This window comes from Chinchilla lanigera, unplaced genomic scaffold (genome assembly GCF_000276665.1).
Source record: "Chinchilla lanigera isolate Chin_1 unplaced genomic scaffold, ChiLan1.0 scaffold00061, whole genome shotgun sequence".
NCBI classification, from domain to species: domain Eukaryota; kingdom Metazoa; phylum Chordata; class Mammalia; order Rodentia; family Chinchillidae; genus Chinchilla; species Chinchilla lanigera.
This window is the reverse complement of record NW_004955462.1, coordinates 1,872,973-1,891,985: the sequence shown is the minus strand read 5'-3', so window position 1 is coordinate 1,891,985 and position 19,013 is coordinate 1,872,973. Positions and strand designations below refer to the sequence as shown.

Genomic DNA, 19,013 nt, shown 5'->3' with positions numbered 1-19,013 from the left:
AATGTTCTCTGTTTTGTTCTTCTTAAAGCCCTAAGATCTCTAAGATGCCACCAAAATGCCATGCACCTTCTAAAGCAGTATTTTATTAACTATTATTATAATTATTTTATTAAATTCAGTTACACAGCTTTGGAAGACATAGCATATTTAGGGGTTAAACTATAAAAATAGTCATTTGTAGGCATTTTTTCTGACCATATCTGAAACTCATGGTTTTTCACAACTTGCAGATGCTCTAGGAATGTAACCCCCATGAAATTTGGGGATCTACTATTTCCATCGTGCTGGGACTCACTTGGACTTCAGTTTGCTGAGGAAGAAATGTGGGAGTGTCTCCTACGGGCAGATTTGGGCTATGGGGGACAGCACACTGATTAGGAAATGTGGATGTGTGATGACTGGTATGGGACCTCAGTAGGCAGCAAATGTAATGAACTGCCAGACCTCCAAAAGGGCAGAGCTTGTTTGAGAATGGAGAGAAAAGCACACAGGAAAAGGCATAGATGAGCCAAGGTATCTGAGGAGCCAAGAAAAATACCCACAAGAGAAACCACTAACATAGACTTTACAAAAAGAGTGCAGAGCCAGCTTATGACAGGGCCGGACAGTAAAGAAGTTCCCTGGTCCTTTTCAGTCCTCTTGCTTTCCTGTGCTTTTTTACCTGAAGGGTTAGAATGTAACTGCAGGTTGGAAATAGTGAAAAGCTAGAAAGACACAGCTGATACATCTTCTGAATGACCCTAGCCATTGGCTGGCACTTCGGCTGGTCTGGGATGTTTGCCTAGTGAGATGATCCAGACCACTGTTTCTGAGGGTCTGAGCTTTTAGTTTTCTTCCCTGGTCAGACTGAGGTTGCTGTAATTTCTAATTCACAATTATTATAAAACAGGAAAGATGATACCAAAGAAATTTCTGGGCTCTGATTTCTAAACATCTTTTCTGGTGATAGCACCCTAGCTCTTATATAATCTTGGTCAACTAGTGATATCACTAGCATAATGTCACCCTCCTCTGCCCACTGCATCTGGTTTACTGGCATAAGGAGTTCCAATTAGCCAGGTGATAGTCACAGCTTGAAGTTCAACAGAACACTTAATCTATTCCTGAGTGGAAGTAGTCTGTCCATGGTAACTAAGACCTCTAATCTGGTAGAAACTAAGGTTATAGAAAAGAAAAGCCCAAATTCCATAAGTAGGTCATCAAGAATTATGGTAAAAAGGTTTGCTCCTTGTTCTACATAGTCATGAATTCTAGCAGTTAAGGAAAATAGTACGTAGATGTCACATATTGACTATTGTTTTTCACACATGTACAATGTCTTGGAGGGTCAAAATCCAACCCTGAAAAGTGCTTGACCACATTGGCACCATTCCTGAGCCTTCAACAGGTCATTGCATTATGCTATCAAGATGGCTGCCTCTGGGCAATATGGTGCAAGGTAAGATTGGTGGCTCCCATAGTCATTTGCCTACCGCTGCATCATTGTTGCTCAGACTGAATTCTTGCTTTGAGATAATCATTGTATGGGGGACACCATGTTGATGGTGGTTCTGGTAGAGGTACTGTGAGCAGGGAAAGAAAACTCATATTTGAAATTCATATAAATCAGTAATAGTAAGAGGGTCTGTTTTTGTCACCTCCAAAATGGAAGGGTCTTACCATGACAGCCTTTTTAGTTTCCCCAGGAACAGTGACTCTTTGCTGTTAGCAGATTGAACACTTAGCAATGGCATTAGTTTGATCACAGTCTGTATGTTATTGGGCCCATACATAACCTCCCTTCTTGCTGTCTTGTACACCTTTTCTTATAGATGGTCATGCAGTCTCAACACTTTCAGTGAAGAGGCACTTAGTATCTGAAGTTGCTAGTTTCTAGTGCTAATTACTGTCCTAAAAGAACAATGGAGCCATCCGAAGGTGCTATTGCAGTGCAGTTTGGAAGTTATATTCTGTTAAGTCAGGGTGCCTCACTCTAGGCTGTAGTGTATACCCCAAATCAATAGCTATTATATGACAATGTGGCTTCTAAAGGTAGATTACATGAGTTCTGGAGCCGATGAATGTAGAAGTGACCATACTTAATATATTAGTCAGCTTTCCTTTATTGTAACAAAATACCTGATATAATTTTCTAAAAGAATGGCTTATTCTGGCTCACGGCTGTGGAGGTTTCAGTCCGTGGCGTATTGGCCTCATTGCTTTTAGGCTGTGGTCAGGCAGCATATCACAGTGAGAAGTGTGTGATGGGATCAAGCTGCTCACCTTATGACCAGGATACAAAAGAGAGGAGGAGAAAGGGCTGGGTCCCATGTCCCCTTGGAGGACACATCCCTAGTGACCAAAAACTTTCCACTAGACTCTTAAAAATTTTTACTGCTTTCCAGTAGTACCACCCTGGAAATCAAGTCTTTGGGGGGACATTACAGATCCAAACTATAAACTTACCTATCATTTGTAGGAGAATTTGTATTCCTTGTTACCACAAACCTGGGCTCTGCACATTTTCAAATTCTTGGCTTTTATAGGAGGAATGTTAGAACAGTAGTGGGATTATATTGTCATAGGAGTATCAACCCTAAGTGTGAACTGCACATGCTAGGAATCCTTATGAGTCTAACACTTGATTATCTGGTATGGAGCTAAGGTGGTGATGCTAGTCCTGAGGCATGGCTACAAATAAAGATTTAAATTAGCAGAGAAGTTGGACTGTGCAGAGACCATAATCAATTGCTTGTAGACTCATATCAAAGCCTTATCAGTGAATGGCAAGTGACAATTAAGCTACATCTGGTGGCAGATTTTATAGTGGCAAGTGAGTTGATGTTCTTCAGTCATGCAGACTTTAAGTCAGAATTCAGCACTTATTTTAGTCTTTGTGCAGCTTGCCTGTTATTTTATTTACTATTTCCTTCTTACCTCTTTCCTACTTGGTACACATGTCTCAGTCATAGTTTTGTTAAGCCCACAAGCCAATCTGAGCCAAAATTAGTAAAAAAAGACAAACATCACTGGAAAGCTTCTCTGGAAAGGGAGAAAGACCCAATTATGAGACAGCAGAAGACTAAGACCACCAACCAAAGAGAAAGCTGCATTTATAAGAAAATACCAAAAGTGCTACTTAAAATTATGGGTTCTTTGCAACAGGCGATTCACATTCTCCAAGCTTGCTTTGTATAATACATAGCAACAGGCTATTCAGTGAAGCCAAGAAACCTTCAAAACTGCTTTGCCACATGGAAACCAAGAACACTGCATTAAAATACAAGCCTTTGGGCTTAAAAAAATAGAAATAAAAAATGGCTATGAAGAACAGAACTAATTGTGGAAGACCACTACTTCATCAAATGTGTCTACAGAGAGCACATCATTCTTACTGGCTAATTGCATTGCTAAAGCTAAACTTTACTACTGGGCAAGATTTGATCCTGTCTGCTGCTAAGGAGATTTGTCATGAACTTTAGGAGCAACTGTTGATCGGAAGGTGACATATATAACTCTTCCAGCTAGCACTATAACTAGATGAATTGAAGAACTAGCAGAGGATATCCAGACACAATTGTTAAGGATTAATGATTCACCATAGTTTGCAATCTAGGATGATGAATCTACCATGTTGATAACAAAGCAATGATGCTTGATTTTGCATGATATTTTTTCAGGAGGATATGTTGTATGCGCTTTTGTTGCCAGTCAATACCACAGCTGCAGAATGATTCAAATCTTTGAATAATTACATATCAGGATAACTGAATTGGTCATCTGTGTCACCATGTGCACAGACAGAAGCTGCCATGACTGGGTGGCTTTCTGGTATCACTACTTGGGTCAAAGAGGTTATAAGTGTGAAATGGATTAAGTGGCCTCCAGGAATGTGGTTCTACACACTGTGTCATCCATAGAGAGATGCTGGCTAGCTGAAATATGTCATTCAAAAACAACATTTTGTAGGATGTGATTAAAATTATTAATCACCCTAGAGTATATGTCCTTAACTCATGTCTTTTTGTGCTGTTCTGTGAGAAATGGACACAAAACACACATATCTTCTCTTATACACAGAAGTGTATAAGAAGGTAGATCACTGGCCAGAGTCTCTGAGTTATAAGACCCACTCCAGAGATTTCTTTTAGACAAACAGTCACCACTGGCAGCACATTTCAATGACATATAATGGGTCACAAAAATAAGTGACATATCCAACATACTCAACAAACAATCCTGTCATTCTGGGCAGAATGACAACTGTGTTCAAGTCCATAGATAAAGTGGCTGCACAAGCTCAGGGATCTTACTGATTCTTAAGTATGATGAGTTGTATACTTATTTCATTTTATATTATAAATATAGTAATAATAATAATAATAAAATTCACAATAAATGGAGTGCCCTTGTGCTATCCTCAAACCATTTCCCACATTGTCCATGGAAAGACTGTCTTCCACAAAACTGGTCCCTGGTGCCAAAAAGGTTGGGGACTGTTGATGTAAAGGTCTTACTTGATGCAGTCCTGCACAACTGTCCATTCTTTTCTCATTTTTTTCCTTTGCTTATTGTATTCTCTGCCACTGATCTTACTTCTGTTCTGGGGCTCTTGAATAGAAAGGAGAACTTTTGGGGGGCCAGGACTCAACTGGATAACTCAGTCCCATCAACAGAATATCTGATACAAGTGGGTACCCAAATTTTTTTATTGAATACATTAGCAACTAGAATGTTTGAATCTAAGGAGAAGGAGCTATTTCATTTCCAGACCATAGGACTGGTCTGCAGTATGTTACTGAGTAACATCTTAGGAGATAAAGAGGCATTTAAGGTTGGACTTCCTTGATTCTTTATTTTATATCTAAGGGAAGGTAGGACCTGATAGATTTGATCTTTAGCATTTCATAAGATTTTGTGCAATTTTTTCTCATCAGAATTCCTATTGATATTCCCTGAAAATTTTCACTGAAAGGAGATCCTGGCCTACAATGGGACTTAATCTTATTATTGTGTAAGAGACTACGTCCTTACAGCTTCCTATGGTATCACGTGTCTCTGTCCTTTTCTGATTGAGTTACTGGATACTCAAACCAACCTTGCCTGTCCCTTTCTCCTGAGTTGTAGCCTGTAAGTCTCTCTGTTGGCTCCCTCATTAGCTGGCCCAACTCCCACACACACAAGTTGGGCCCGTGACTCCTGCTGAAACCTGTGCATAGAATGCTGTATGTTGAATTATGTCCCTGTCAAAACTCTTGTGTTGAAGCCCTAACCTTCAGGACCTCAGAGTAAAATCTTATTTGAGGTGGATCTTTACAGTAGTATCATCATGTTAAAATAAGCTCACAGAGTCACATTACGACCAGTATCCTTACAGAAAGGGGAAATTTCCATAATGGATAGGCACAGAGAGAGAATGTCATGTGAACATGAAAACAACTATGTTTAGGGGCCTATGAAAAAAGCCTGGTGTGGAACCCTCCCTCACGGCCTGCAGAAGGGATCCCATGAACACCTTAATTTTAGACTTTCAGGCTCTACAACTGCTAGAAAATCAACTTCTGGTGCTTAAGCAACCCAGGATGTGGTACCTACCCATTCTGACGGTCCTACAAACTACAACACAAAGCAAGTACCTGATCTCTCCTGCACCCAAAGATGTAGCTTACCCAAGCCAGAATGGATAGCTTTTCAAGAATCATTTTAGCTGATGCAAGTTCACGAAAGAGAACCAAAAACTTCCAAGTTCTTCCCAGGGACCTCTAGCAAGCTTTTTCTGAAGTTCCACCAGACAGAAATGGGTCCCCAATACCCAAGTCCTAGCTACAGGCAGTGCTGGGAAAGACCTCAACTACAGCAAACTCCTGGCTCTAGCAAATGTGTCCAAGAATACATAGGCCTCACCTTCCCAGTGCCTAGATCAACAGATGTCAGAACAAGCCACAGTTTGGGAGGTGATTTGTCAATTTTGTTTCCTCTGTGTGTCAGTCACCCTTCTAAATCCTAGGGTTTGAGAATTTTCTGGAGCTTACTTTATAGTTGTTGGAGACAGGTGACAAGACAGAGAAGTCATGCTAAGTCCTCTGGGAGGTGCTGCTGGGAGAGGCGTCTAGACTTCTCTGCAGGTGGAGGTTCCTTTAGGAAAACTTATTCCATTCCTAGCAACTTTCATACTTTCAAAAAGAGAAGAAACGAACCCAAATAAAATCAGACAAAGCCCAAATATCTTTACGTCCTATCTCTAGCATCTGCTGTCTTGAGCGGGGGCAGTATAACATCCTGACATGCAAAACTATCATTCTGCACAGGGAAAGAATTTTTAGCACTGTTCTTCAACCTTAAATTATGCAGCATTTGTCCCCAAACACTCCGCCTGCTAAAATTGTACAGTTCTCCTTTCTCCCAACCCTCAATATCCTCTTCTTTTCCCACTTTCTCAGTCCCACTCTCCTATCCTTTTTGGCAGAGTGTCTAATGGTGAGGTTCAGACCATTTTAACAGACAAAGGTAAACTGCATTAAAAAAAAAGGTGGGAGAAATGTTTTCACTTTATTCTAATTTTCTGAACTAGACTATTGAAGCATAGTTTCAGCTTTTTCAATGGGTTTTGGTGTGTACTGTATCTACTTTTTGGGAAGAAAGATGAAAGCCTCAGATACCCCAAGAGAGCGGCCCTCTGCTGCTGTGTTTTGAGGATTCTGTAAAAGGGAAGCAGAATACAGGGTGTGCAGGAGAATCACACCAGAAACTGTTTCTAAGGACTGGCTTTCCTGTTCCATGTTGTTTCTGAAAGCCTGTCAGCTACTCCTGAGCGTAAGGAACGTAAACATCTCCCGCGGCCTGGCAGGGGTGGGGACCGATCCTGGATCCCGAGGGAGGAGGTGACGGTTTGCAGCCGTGCCAGCCCAGGTGGCCGGCGGCACAGGTGGAACGCAGCGGGGCGCGGAGTCGCAGCCCTGGGATTCCGCGCAGCGGTTTGGCCGGAACCCGGGCTGTGCCGGGTCGCGACCGCGGGAACAGAATCTGCACGCTGCGCCCCGCGGGTGTTTACGGCGTCCTAGCAACGGGACGCGGCGGCGGCGGCGGCGCTGCGGGTGAGCCCTGCTGGGATGCGGGGTGCGGGGTGCGGGGCAGTCCCGCCGCTCCGGGGCCAGCGCCCCGCTGGGGACTCTGCAGGCTCCTTCTCCCCTTCTCGGGCGCCCAGTTCGGCGCTCTCCCGTCTCCCAGCGCCGCGGCCTCGGACCCCTCCGTCGGTCTCCGCAGCCCCGGCACCCACCCCGCTGCGCCCTCGTCCCCCGCAGGTGCCCGCTGCCCCCGGCCCGGCCCTTGGGGAGCCTCTCCCCGCAGCGTGCGCGCCGAGTCCCGGGGGAGCGCCGCATTTCCGTGGCCTCCTCAAGAATTCGGTCCAGGGTTGCGGAAGTGACTCGAATGGGTTTCGTTTTATGTGTGAGAGTGGAAGCTTAAACCTGCTGCGTGAAAAGAAGCACCGTGCCTTATTGGATCCGTAGAGAAAACGTGATTCCCAGTTGGTGTAAACAAACTTACAAAAAACTTTTTTCCCCGTTTACCTTTGAACTTCTTCTCTTTAAAAATTTACTTTAATTCAAAGATACGTCCTATGTGTTTGTCTTCCGTGGGTAACCATGGTAACAGTATTTGGCCTGAAGAACTAGGAGCCTCGTGCTGGGTGCAGACCGCGAGCTTTTGTATTTTTACCTGAGTTACGCTGACCGTGTTTCATCATCCCTTACTTATTTTCTTCTAATAGTACTGCTCTTCTGCACTTGCCTTCTGGATAGTCAAAGGCTCCATGAGGTTACCTTCAGGCTTCTGCTAACCGGCCTGCGTGAGTAAAACCAGCCCCTTGCTGTGACTCCAGATTCCTTGATTTATCAGCTGAAATACATTCACCTGTGAGTTGCATTTACATTTCTACAGAAGTTTCTCATGACAAAAAGAAGTATTTGCACGTTTGAGTTCCCTTTCCGAGCTTTCTGCAAAGTTGCTGCATGGTATGTGGACTACAGAAATCTTAAAGTTATACAATTTCACATTTTTTAAATAAAAGGTGCAGGGAAGAAAGAATTCATATATTATGTATCTTTATAAGATCACCAAAACAAATGTTGTGCTTAAAATTAAAAGCAAATAGAACTGTCTACCTAAGCTCCTCTGTGTAAGGTAAAGAAAGCTATTTTTCCTAGCTTACTGGAAAATTCAAGGGTTACATAGCACCAGTACATGCTTTATATGTTTGAATCTAAAGCATTTTCCATCAATTAGCAATAGAAACAAGGGAAGTTCACAGAAAAAAATTGTATGTTAATTATATACATTTCATTTCACTGGAATTTATCTATTTACCTGTACGAAGATAAGTAATCAGATCAGTTATTTTCATGTATCTCTGATCCAACACTTGGTTTGTATAGCAAATATTTTGTAATTATACTTCACTATTCTGAAATCAAGGTCTCAGACAATAATCCTACATTTATAATGTAGTCTTCGATGCTGATAATACTCGGTTTGTTAAATGAAGGAAAATAACTGTAAATGCTTAGGTACTGCTACACTAGAATACATAAGAAAGTTGTCAGACACACTTCAGCCTTACCTAGAATTACCATGAATACAGTAGCTCCAAAGGCACACTGACACAGATGCACCATTGCAATTTGAATTTTGTGAATAATACTGCTTAATGGCATGATTTCCACAATGCTGAACTCTTGGTAAAGCTCCATGTAAAATGAAGTATGAACAACTCTCCTTTCACTTATATTACAGGTATAATCCTGAACAATTCAGAATATACTAAAACTGTGAAAAATGCTTTATGAGTTTTATAAAGTGAAGAACCCCTCTAGACTCACTATTTATCTGAAGCTTTTACTTGCCAGATGCCTGGAGGTTATGGCAGACTTCCTCCTGCTGGGTGCAGTCCTACTCAGGACATTTGACATCCTTGGTCTTCCTTACTCAAAGCCAGCGATGCCCCCTTCCCACTGTTTTGGTAACTACGCAGACATCTGTGCAGTATTTCCATACTGCTTCCCAGCAGGAGGTATTTACCTACTGAGAGTCGCTGAAATCCTGTTATTGGATTTCAAGATTTAATACAGTATGGAAAGTAAAATCTCCAAGTCATTTCTGTAGAGTCTGATACATCTGAGCCTTTATAATAGTAACGGGTGAAAAAAACTGGAATAGTCTATATTTAGCTTTATAACCATTGACCTAATATTCTGGAAGGCAGAGTTTAATGACTAATGTTATTGCAAATGAAAAAACAAAGAAGTATAGGTTATCTGGAAAAATATCGTTTATGAATTTATATCAGAACCTTTTTCTAACATGGTTTTTATTTAATGTTACGAACAAGGGCATCTTTTTAAAACTTTTCTAAGTAGCCAAAGTGAAATTTATTTCACTGAATTTCTGTTTTACATTTTATTGCTACACTTTTGATAATCTGCTTAGATAAATAGACTAAAAAATGACTCTTACTTTTCTTACAAATCTGGAAGATGTATTAACAGGGAATCCAGTACTTAAATTGCTCACATATTCTTGTAATAGGATCAGCATGTCCTACACTAATTTTCAGAAAAAATTAAAATTATGATCCATCATTACATTCTTATTTGTATTAATTCAGAAGGCACTTGGGGTATTTACAAAGCTCTTAGAATCATGTTTGTCTGTCATCATTGCTCTGAAACACATATTATGACCAAAGAAAGTCAGACTTACAGAGTTCTTTTAGCGTATTGCTAAATGACTTGTGGTCCAGATCAAATGAACATTTCTTATTTAAACCTCCAGCCCCCTAGCAGAGCTGTGAATCAAAACATTCACTGCCAACTGCCTTCAGTTCTTTTTTCCACTTCTGCAGTTTTCTGTATAGATTTTCTGTCCAGCTGTCTATATTCTCTTTCATAGGCCCAGTGATGTTAGAAAAAAGTTATTGACTTTAGAGCAGGCAGATATTAGAAAATCCCTCGATACAAATAAGTTTTACTTAGAGCTTTTTCATTATTTTATCAAACTGAAGAGCAATTAGATAATTCAAAAATGAAGCACTAAGATTAAAGAAGCAGACTATGGATTGAGTAGTACTAATTTAAAACCTTGAAAATGAAAACTGTGCCAGTGAAAAGGTGGACGCGGTTGTTTCCTCTGTCTGACTCCTTCTGTTCTGATGCAGTGCCTGTGAGCTCAGATCTGAGGAGCATTAGCAGATGCCATGGGTGTGGCACTGGCAAGACTGGCGCAGTGGACAGCTGCCAGCTACGGGACTGGGACCCTGGAGATCACCCCTCTGAATGAAATATTATTGAAAGAGATCATTATATTTGTGGAGCATTTTATTTATGATCACCCCCAAGAAGCAAAATTTAGTTTTGTAGAACCACTTGAATGGAAAACAGATTTGGAGCCCTCAGCGTTTGAATCAGGTTATATTGTAAGGTAAGCCACTTAATTGCTTCTAGAATTGAATTTCATTGTTGTACATTTTTTATTAATTGGTTGTGGGTTTTGGAAAAGCCACTTAGCTTCTAATTTAGGGGTTCCCAATCGGAGAAATCCCCTAAATTAGGGGTTCCCAATTGGAGACAATCAGATGAAATTTGAGGCTATTTCAATGAGTGAACACAGTGTTTTATCTAATTTATACATCTAAATTTTATTTTCTTTTGATAGAGGATACATTTTCCAGGTCACCATTGCTGTTCCATGCTTTGCCTTTTTACCTGTCCATGTTGCCTGCCACACGCCAGGAGCCTCTGGTTTTGTGACATCTGTCAGAGACAAAATCCCTTCCGCGGTTGAAATAGTGACCTTTTCTCAAAATTTTATTTTTTTTCAGATGTATTTTCAAATTTTATTTTTAGATATAAAAAAACCAAAACATATTAACAAACACACAGACATAAATGAAACAACATGAAAATGATAAAAACAACACAGAATTTCAGACAAAATGAAAACAAATTAACAATGGTTGCTGTATTACATACTGCTACCTTCATATTGGTTACTCCAATAAACAAATACAGACATGTAAGAATGATCAAACAATTAAATATCAAATGTTCCTTTCAAGAGAGCAATAGAAATTAATAGTACAATTATCTCAGCCATCTGGTATATATATATTTTCCCTTCTGTATTTTCTTCTTTCCTTCATCCCAGTTGTTCTTTCTTTTGAGCAGTTTTTTTCTATCTATTTTACCTTTTAGATTTCATTTACTCTTTCAGGTTCTTATACTAGGGAGACAATTCGATGAGACTTATTTATTTCACTTATGAGTGTGGTCTCTAGTGGCAACCATTTAATTATAAAAGCCTTTAATTATAAAAGGCTTTATCTTTCTTTATAGGTGGGTAATATTGAAATGTTTTTGCACATGTAAAGAAATCACCAGCAGAGTAAAAAGAAAACCCACACACTAGGAAAAAATTTTAGCTAACTGCCCCTCAGACCAAGGACTTCTATCTCAAACATATAAAGAATTAAAAGAAAATCAGGTCCCCCCAATTCAATGACCCAATCCAAAATTTTAAAAAGTAAAAATAACAATTGGGCTGGAAATGTAGCTCAGTGTGAAAGCCCTGGGTTCAATCCACAGTACCTGAAAAAAAATGGATATTGCCACATATATACGTAAATACATAAAATTATATAAACAAATATTGCAATTGTATATAATACATACATAATTACATATATAATGTCATCACTCATTATAATCATATAATAAATAAACAAATGGATGTATGTTGGTGGTGTGCATCCTCAGTGCATTGTGCCTTCAAGGCATCTCTTTTCTATCATTTTGTCCCTTTTTGATTTTGCGTATAAATTTTAATGGTCTGACCTTATAAAAATAGTTCTGTTGGCTGAGCATGGTGGCACATGCCTGTAATCCCAGCACTTGGAAGGCTGAGGCAGGAGGATTGTTGCAAGTTTGAAGCCAGCCTGGGCTACAAAGTGAACTCAAGGCCAGCCTCTCAAAAAGACAAAAAAAAACAAACCCTCATTCATTGTTGGTGGGAATGCAAAATCAAAAAGCCATTTTGGAAGATAGGCAGCAATTCCTAGGCCAGCCTGAATTACAAAGCAAGATCCTAAATAAAAAAAAAAAAAAAAAAAAAAAAAGTTCCGTAGCTGCCAAAGCTTCATATAGATACCTTTTCCTTCTTTCACCTTTGGGATTATTTGTGACTATAAGTCAGAATTCAGGTTTAGAACTGCAAAACCGTTCTTGACCTGCATCTACAAACTCTTTACTTCTTAGATTGGTCTTTCTTCTCTGTGAGTTTTTTTGAAAATTTTTATTGGAGTATTTTATGTCTAACTCTGCCAAAGGTCACTTTCTCCCCAAGTTCTTGTCATTTCTGGATGAGTCTCCCATTCTTTGTTGATCCCACCTAAATTCAGTGTTTTTCCTAACTTTTGAAAGATGAAAAACATCTGCAAAACCAATTAGAAACATATTAACTACTTTGTTCAAAGATGGCTTTAAATCATATGACAGAAAAAAAATCGTGGTTGTCATTGTATCTGGATTTCGTGCTAATTTTGCATTCCGAGTACAATCATGACCACATCTGCCTCCTACTTAGGTGGGTGTTACACACGCCCCAAATGTGTCACCATTTTGCCTTCTGTATTCTTGTCCATATTTTTTTTTTTTTGCTTTATTTCTGTACTTAAATCTTTGCATGCTGTCTTTATGTGTAGTCTTCTGTTCTAAGCTGGATCTTTCAACATTTTAACACCATCTATATTTTGAAACAACTACCCCTCAATTGTTTCATCTCTGTTGGACTGAGCATTCAGCCATTCCTGAGGGTAATTTTTCTGTTGTTTTTGTTTCTGACCTCACGTGGTAATATCTTTGGTGCTGGGAGGGGAGAGATCTGGTAGCATCATTTATCATATGTGAAGGAAACTGAGCTTGTGTGGCTCTAATGAAAACCAGATAGGTATTGATTACCTTGAAGAGAGCAGGATACAGCTAAGATTTTGGCAATAACAGAAAATACTAAATGCTCTCACATCCTGGTCTGGACTTTACCTCATGCACCCACCACACCAAAGAAGTCCAGCTACCCGTAGGCACTTGGTGTTTGTTACCTCTAGCAACAAAATGAGATAAAAACCAGAGGTTCGTTCAGTAGCAGAATAATTTATTGTTAAAATAACCCAACCACCCCATCTTTGCCCTTTGGCTCCCCCATGCACTTTTCTGGCCCTTACTTCACTGTTTATACATTTATCAAACACAAGGAAGCTATTCCTTCAGACAGGATTCAGGCCTGTGTGTCCAAGAGACTTGGTCATCACAAAAGACTTGAGTCGAAGTCTCTTGGATGCATTTCTATCATATTAGTGTGCTTCAGTGTTTTAGAATAAAGGCAATTTTTCTTCTTGTGGATATGCTTTCTCTCGTGTCTCTTGCTCCAAAACAGATCAGTTTTACCTGTCCTGAGTGCGTAAAATCAGTCAGCTAACTGTTGTGTTGGTTTCTGCAGATATTGCTAAGAATATCCTGGTATTTGTGTCCTGACTTCTCATTTGATATTGTACGTCTCCAAATGCTTCCTCTGTGGCAGTCAATAAAAGTCTGATGAGCTTTCTTCTTAATTAGGCAGATTAACATTTGCTATTTGAAACTGATCCTTTCATCACATGTTGAAAAGGTCTTACATTTCATCACTATCTTCTTTCCTCTTGTGCAGATTGTCCTAATTGAGCAGGTACAGCACTTTTCACATTACCTCATCTTTTCCACTAGGATCATTCTGAACCTATTTATCCTGTGGTAACATCTGTCATTGTCTCTGCACATTTAATTTTTTAGGGAAAATGTCTTTATTTTCATTTTACTAACCTTCATGAAACACATCACAATGCAGCCCACATGTCAGTGAAGACAGTATTCGCTCACCTGCTGGTGGTGGCACCTACAGTTGTGGTGCTTTTATTCTCTAGAATGGGGTATGGGAAATTTACAAATTGGTTAGTTGTTCAGAATCACACTGGGAAAATGTTATTTTCTGTTCTTTTCTCTCCTTCTCTGATAAAACTAGTTTTTCAATCGTATCTGCTCTGCAGTTGTATTTACTTGCAAGCCTCTCTGCTGTATTCTTGTGATACATGTGAACTGGAACATAATTGTGTGCTGGAAGAAGTCCTCTGTGGACGAGAGGTCATGTTGGCCTCTCCACTAGTGCACACTTGCAGCAAAATCTGTACCTTTCCGGGCCTTCATTTTCTGATCAACATTGGGAAGGCCTGAATTACATGATCCCTAATGTTATACTCAACCTACAAAAATTGTGTTGTTTTATGAGCTGGTGTTGTCATATTTTGGTAAAATTTCCAAGTCATAGTAGTAAGATCAGCACCCTAATGTATTTGCATTTTTTATTTTTAATTTGGGGGAGGAGTGCTAGGGATGAAATCCAGGGCCTCATCCATGTTAAGCAAGCACCGTACCACTGACCTCTGTCTCTAGGCCTGCTGTAAGTTCTGTAATGAGCTCTTTATTTTTTGCCCCTGACAATTGTAAGTGGTTTCTTGACTGCAGTCTTACTTCCTGTGTTACCCTGTAGACATACATTTACTGAGTAATTACTATACCCTGAGGACTAAACTGGACACTGGGGTTAAAGAAAATGACATTTTTCTGCTCTCTTTCTTTATAGCATAAACTGAATAGTTCTAGCCCCCCTTCTCAATTCCAGTTTAAAAAGTCTTTCCTTCAAGATGGTTGATAGCATTTGTAGCGCTTCTTCATGACTTTCATGAGCTGGGGGCAGCCTTTTTCTTTCCAAGAGTTCATTCTCCAGGTGTTAGAAGTGGTGAACCTGGAGGCTGGAACTTTCTTTCCTGCACCTTCTCTATAGCTGGCATTTTATTTCCCACTCCTTTGTTAAGTTCCAGGTTCTAGTAGGAGCAGCAACAAATGTCACTTGTGCCCTGTACTCCTCCAGTTTTTCAACAGGATTTCTACTTTTAGATATCTTTTTTTTTTTTTGGTACTGAGAATCAAACTCAGGGCCTCATGCTTGTAAGGTAGGTGCCATGCCGCTGAGCTACATCCCATGCCCCAGGATATCTACTTTTATTGAGTCAAGTAGCTTGAAAGTTTTGACGTTCAGTTAGCTTACAATCCCACCCTACCTCCATCCAGTTAGTGTGAATGACCGCACCATGAGTGAGTCATCTTTAAATATGAGCCTTTAAGAAATCTCAGGCTAAGGACATTATTCAGAAACTTAATTTTAGGGAGAATATGTGCACAGGCCCTGTCACTGACCAGTCTGGAATTCTTTCATTTATTCATTTATCCCACATATTCCTGTATTTACTGAGCACCTTCTGTGTGAAGTCACTGTTAGAGGTACTGGGTGCAGAGCAGTTTCCTTTTGTGCCAGGCATATGAGTGCCATACTAGCTCCTCTTGCTGTTGTAATGGATGACCGCAAATCTAATGACTAAAACAGTGCACCTTGATTGTCATATAGCTCTGTAGATCATGTCTAAAATGAATTTGAGGGTTAAACTCACTCAACATATTGGCAGGGCTCCATTTCTTGTAGGGCTCAAGAATAATTTGCTCTTTCCTTCCCCGGCTCCTAGAAGGTCCCTATATTCATGGGATATTGGCCTTGCAGATCTCTGACCTCTGCTTCTACCTTTGAATCACCTCTGATTCTGACCTCTCATCTCCCTTTTATAAGGGTCCTTGTAATTATGTTTGTGCTAGATAATCCAGAATAGTTTCCCCATTTTAAGAGCTGTAATTTAATCTATTTGCCAAGTCCCCTTTGCCATGTGTAGGAAAGTATTCACAGGTTTTGGGGTATTAGGATGTGGACATTTTGGAGGACATTATTTTATCTCCCATAGTTGCTGTCTGCTGGTTTTGATTCTAGTGAGATAGTGAAGTGGTTTTGAGAAGTGTCTTCCAAGGCCCATGTGTTAAAGGCTTGGCTGCACTCACCTTGGCATCATTTGAGGTAGTGGAACCTTTAAAAGGTGGAAATTACTGGAAGGAAGTGAGATCATTGGGTGTGCCCTTCAAGAGGATATTGGGATCCTGGTCCCTGCTCTTTCTTTCTGGTTGGTTGTTCCTCCACATGCTCCCTATCATGATGTATATCTTGCCACAGGCCCAAAGCAACAGGGCCAAATGACCCTGGACTGGAACCTCTAAAACCATTAGGCAAATGAGATCTTTTTTTTTTTTTTTTTTCCTCTTTTTAAGTTTATTATCTCTGGCATTTTATTGCAGTGACAAAGAGCTTACTGTCTCCAGCAAGTAATCTGGATCTGTTAGATTTTCTCTTTCTGATGAATTATATCAAAAAACCTGGACAATTTAATCAATGTTTTAAGTGGTAGAAACTTATAGAAATATCAATTCCATAAAAATACATCAATATTTTAAAATACCAATCTAAAAAAATCATTAAATGGACAGAAACACAAACCTAGGAGACTCAATAATTTCTGATCAGGAAAAAACCATTTAAAAAAGCTGCTTATTTTCCTAATGTAAACCTAGTTAGGGAGTAGAAAGTGGGAAAAATAATCCACAGAGAGGATCTAGTTCGCCTTTTTTCATCGCTTTATTTTTTGTTCACAAACACAGTGTAGCCAGGAAAATTCCTAACCACTAATTACTGTGGCCAAAAAATTTTATAAATAAAATAAGAAATCCCCAAATTATGAATGGTTCTGTAGAACTAGGATTTTTTTTAAAAAAAAAGATGTCAGAAACCAACACATTGTTAGAGAAACAAAAATGAAAATGCTGATTAGTTGAGTTCAATTGTAAATTCTAGAAATTACTTAAAGCTTTCTTCATAGGTATGTCCTGTTGCTGTCTATGGTTACTTGAAGTTCGGGGGCTAAAACTGTGTGGGTGCAAGTGGGAAAACAGATGAACTTCTAATCAGAGAGATTTCTCTTTTCTGTGTGTTATAATGAGACATAGAAATAATCATGTGAATGTCTAGATTTAACTCCTAGCGGCATCTGGCTACCATTAAGCTTTCGTTTTTTTCTCATTTTTTTAGTGAAACAACAGTCACCTCAGAAGAAGTTGATAAAAATGGACAGCCTTTACTATTTCTCTCTGTACCGCAAATTAAAGTGAGGAGCTTTAGGCAGCTGTCACAGTTGGTATTTATTGCCAAAGATACAAAGCTGAAGGAGGCTCAAGCATGTGTTGAAGGTGATGTTTACATTCCAGTCTTGGATCTGAACTTTTAGAAAATAATCTGAGAGGGGGAATCACTTATTATGGTCTCTTGAAAAACGTTCTGCAATCAAAAGGTAAAAAGTCATATGTACTACTTCATGAAAATTTCATTAATTTTCCTTGGCTGAACTGTTTTGTTCATATCAAGTTTCTGCTTTAAAATGAAAGGCCTGCTCCTTTAGCATTAGCAGTCTCCCAGGTTTTTAATTTTAGCATATGGTTTAAGGAGTGCCTTCTCGGCTTGTGGAAAGCCCAGTGGCCTGTGACCTGTAAGGTCACGAGGACCAACATCTGACCACCCTCTCTCCTGGTGTGGTGGGTGATCATTTGTTTCCTCCAAGGTGAATGTGGACTCTTGCTTTAGCAGAGGTAGACTTTAAGAAATCCCCTTTCCAGTGTTCTTAGCCATTTTCTACTGTGGAGTTCATACTGTTCTGTGAATAGCTACATTTACTCAGTTTTGTGAGAAATACTGTTTTCCTCTTCATTAGAGATATACAATGAACTAATTGTTGACTAATTAACATGTGAAACAGAATGTGATTTATTGCCTCCTGTTACAAGTATTTATCACTAGAAATACCTGATCTAGGTAGTGATATGTGGTATATGTTTTAAGCACGTGTGTGTGGCCAGTGGCTGGGCCCCAGGCACAAAGTACACGGGTTTTGTACATTGCTGTGTACGTGGGACTTTAAAGAAATAATAAGATAGCAGTCTCAGAACAGCACAGGTCTACTCTTCATTATTTGATTACCTGTACATTAAAGCTATTTTTGTGAAAAGGGATGAAATGTTAACTGTAAAGCTGAATTCCAACAGCGGGCAAGAGATGAGACATACTGCACAGGTTCCAAATATTTGGTTTGCTTAACTATTTCTCCTTTACACCATTTTCTCCTTCCTGTAAGTTTAGGTACAACCTTCACTTTCAGATCCAAACTGCGTAGTGCCTACCAACTTGGTAGTCAGGTTTCTGTCTTTCCTGAGAATTCACCTAATGCATACTGTCTCAAATCTTTAAGAGATGGCAGCTGTCGGTTGATAAGTGGAGGTGCTGAAAAGATGACTGATTCCTTGGTTTTCTTTTCTTTGCTTGTCTTTCCCTTCTAAGCAGTCCCCTGCTCCCCTTAATTAAGCCTTTTATGCAACTTTCTGGTGGCACAGCCCTTTTCTGGTTGGAGAATCAATGCTTTTTCAGTCAAAACAAGCTCTGTGCACTGGTATAACAGGGTCCCCCTCCCAACTCAGTGAATGTGAGTTTTCATCTTTCTTGAATTACTCCATCCCAAACAAGGTTATTACCATTTCTCCCTCATTTCCCACCCAGAATGATTTTTAAAATGTTTACTAAATTCTCTTTTCAGCATCACTAGGTTCAAATTTCACACCTGTGTCAGTCTTGATCATGGGTTAGTATTTAAGCTTTTCGCTGTAATTTTGGTGCATGTGTAAATACTGTTTAGATTTATTTTTCCAGCTCTAATATCAAAGTGCATTGAGAATATAAGCAATTGGAACAGGTGGAAAAGAGTACATAGACTGTAGGCTGAAAGCATGCAGTGTGGGAAAGAAAGCATTTATGAACACTGAATGCTGGTACACACAGACACATACAGTTTTAGTATGACCCTTCTGTGGAGATTGGTGATTCAATTCTGAATATACTGAATGTCTATTCTGAAAAGTGCTCCAGAGAGAGAGAGAGAGAGAGAGAGAGAGAGAGGGAAGAGGGGAGAGGGGAGAGGG

The 19,013-nt window shown here is 39.7% G+C and overlaps 1 protein-coding gene across 7 annotated transcripts in view; it reads left to right on the top strand.

Moving 5' to 3' along the window:
* The first annotated feature begins 6,891 nt into the window (after window positions 1–6,891).
* The window catches only part of Armc4 (armadillo repeat containing 4), a 175,602-nt gene continuing 163,480 nt past the window's right edge, over window positions 6,892–19,013 (top strand). For 3 of the 7 annotated variants that reach the window (XM_013521482.1, XM_013521477.1, XM_005398105.2), the window contains exons 1-4: window positions 6,892–7,073; window positions 7,748–7,991; window positions 10,190–10,452; window positions 17,080–17,237. In XM_013521482.1, coding sequence (XP_013376936.1) covers window positions 10,229–10,452; window positions 17,080–17,237 — 382 coding nt within the window. In that variant the 5' untranslated portion in view covers window positions 6,892–7,073; window positions 7,748–7,991; window positions 10,190–10,228. The other 4 variants (XM_013521480.1, XM_013521481.1, XM_013521478.1 and 1 more) reach the window with 4 other exon arrangements.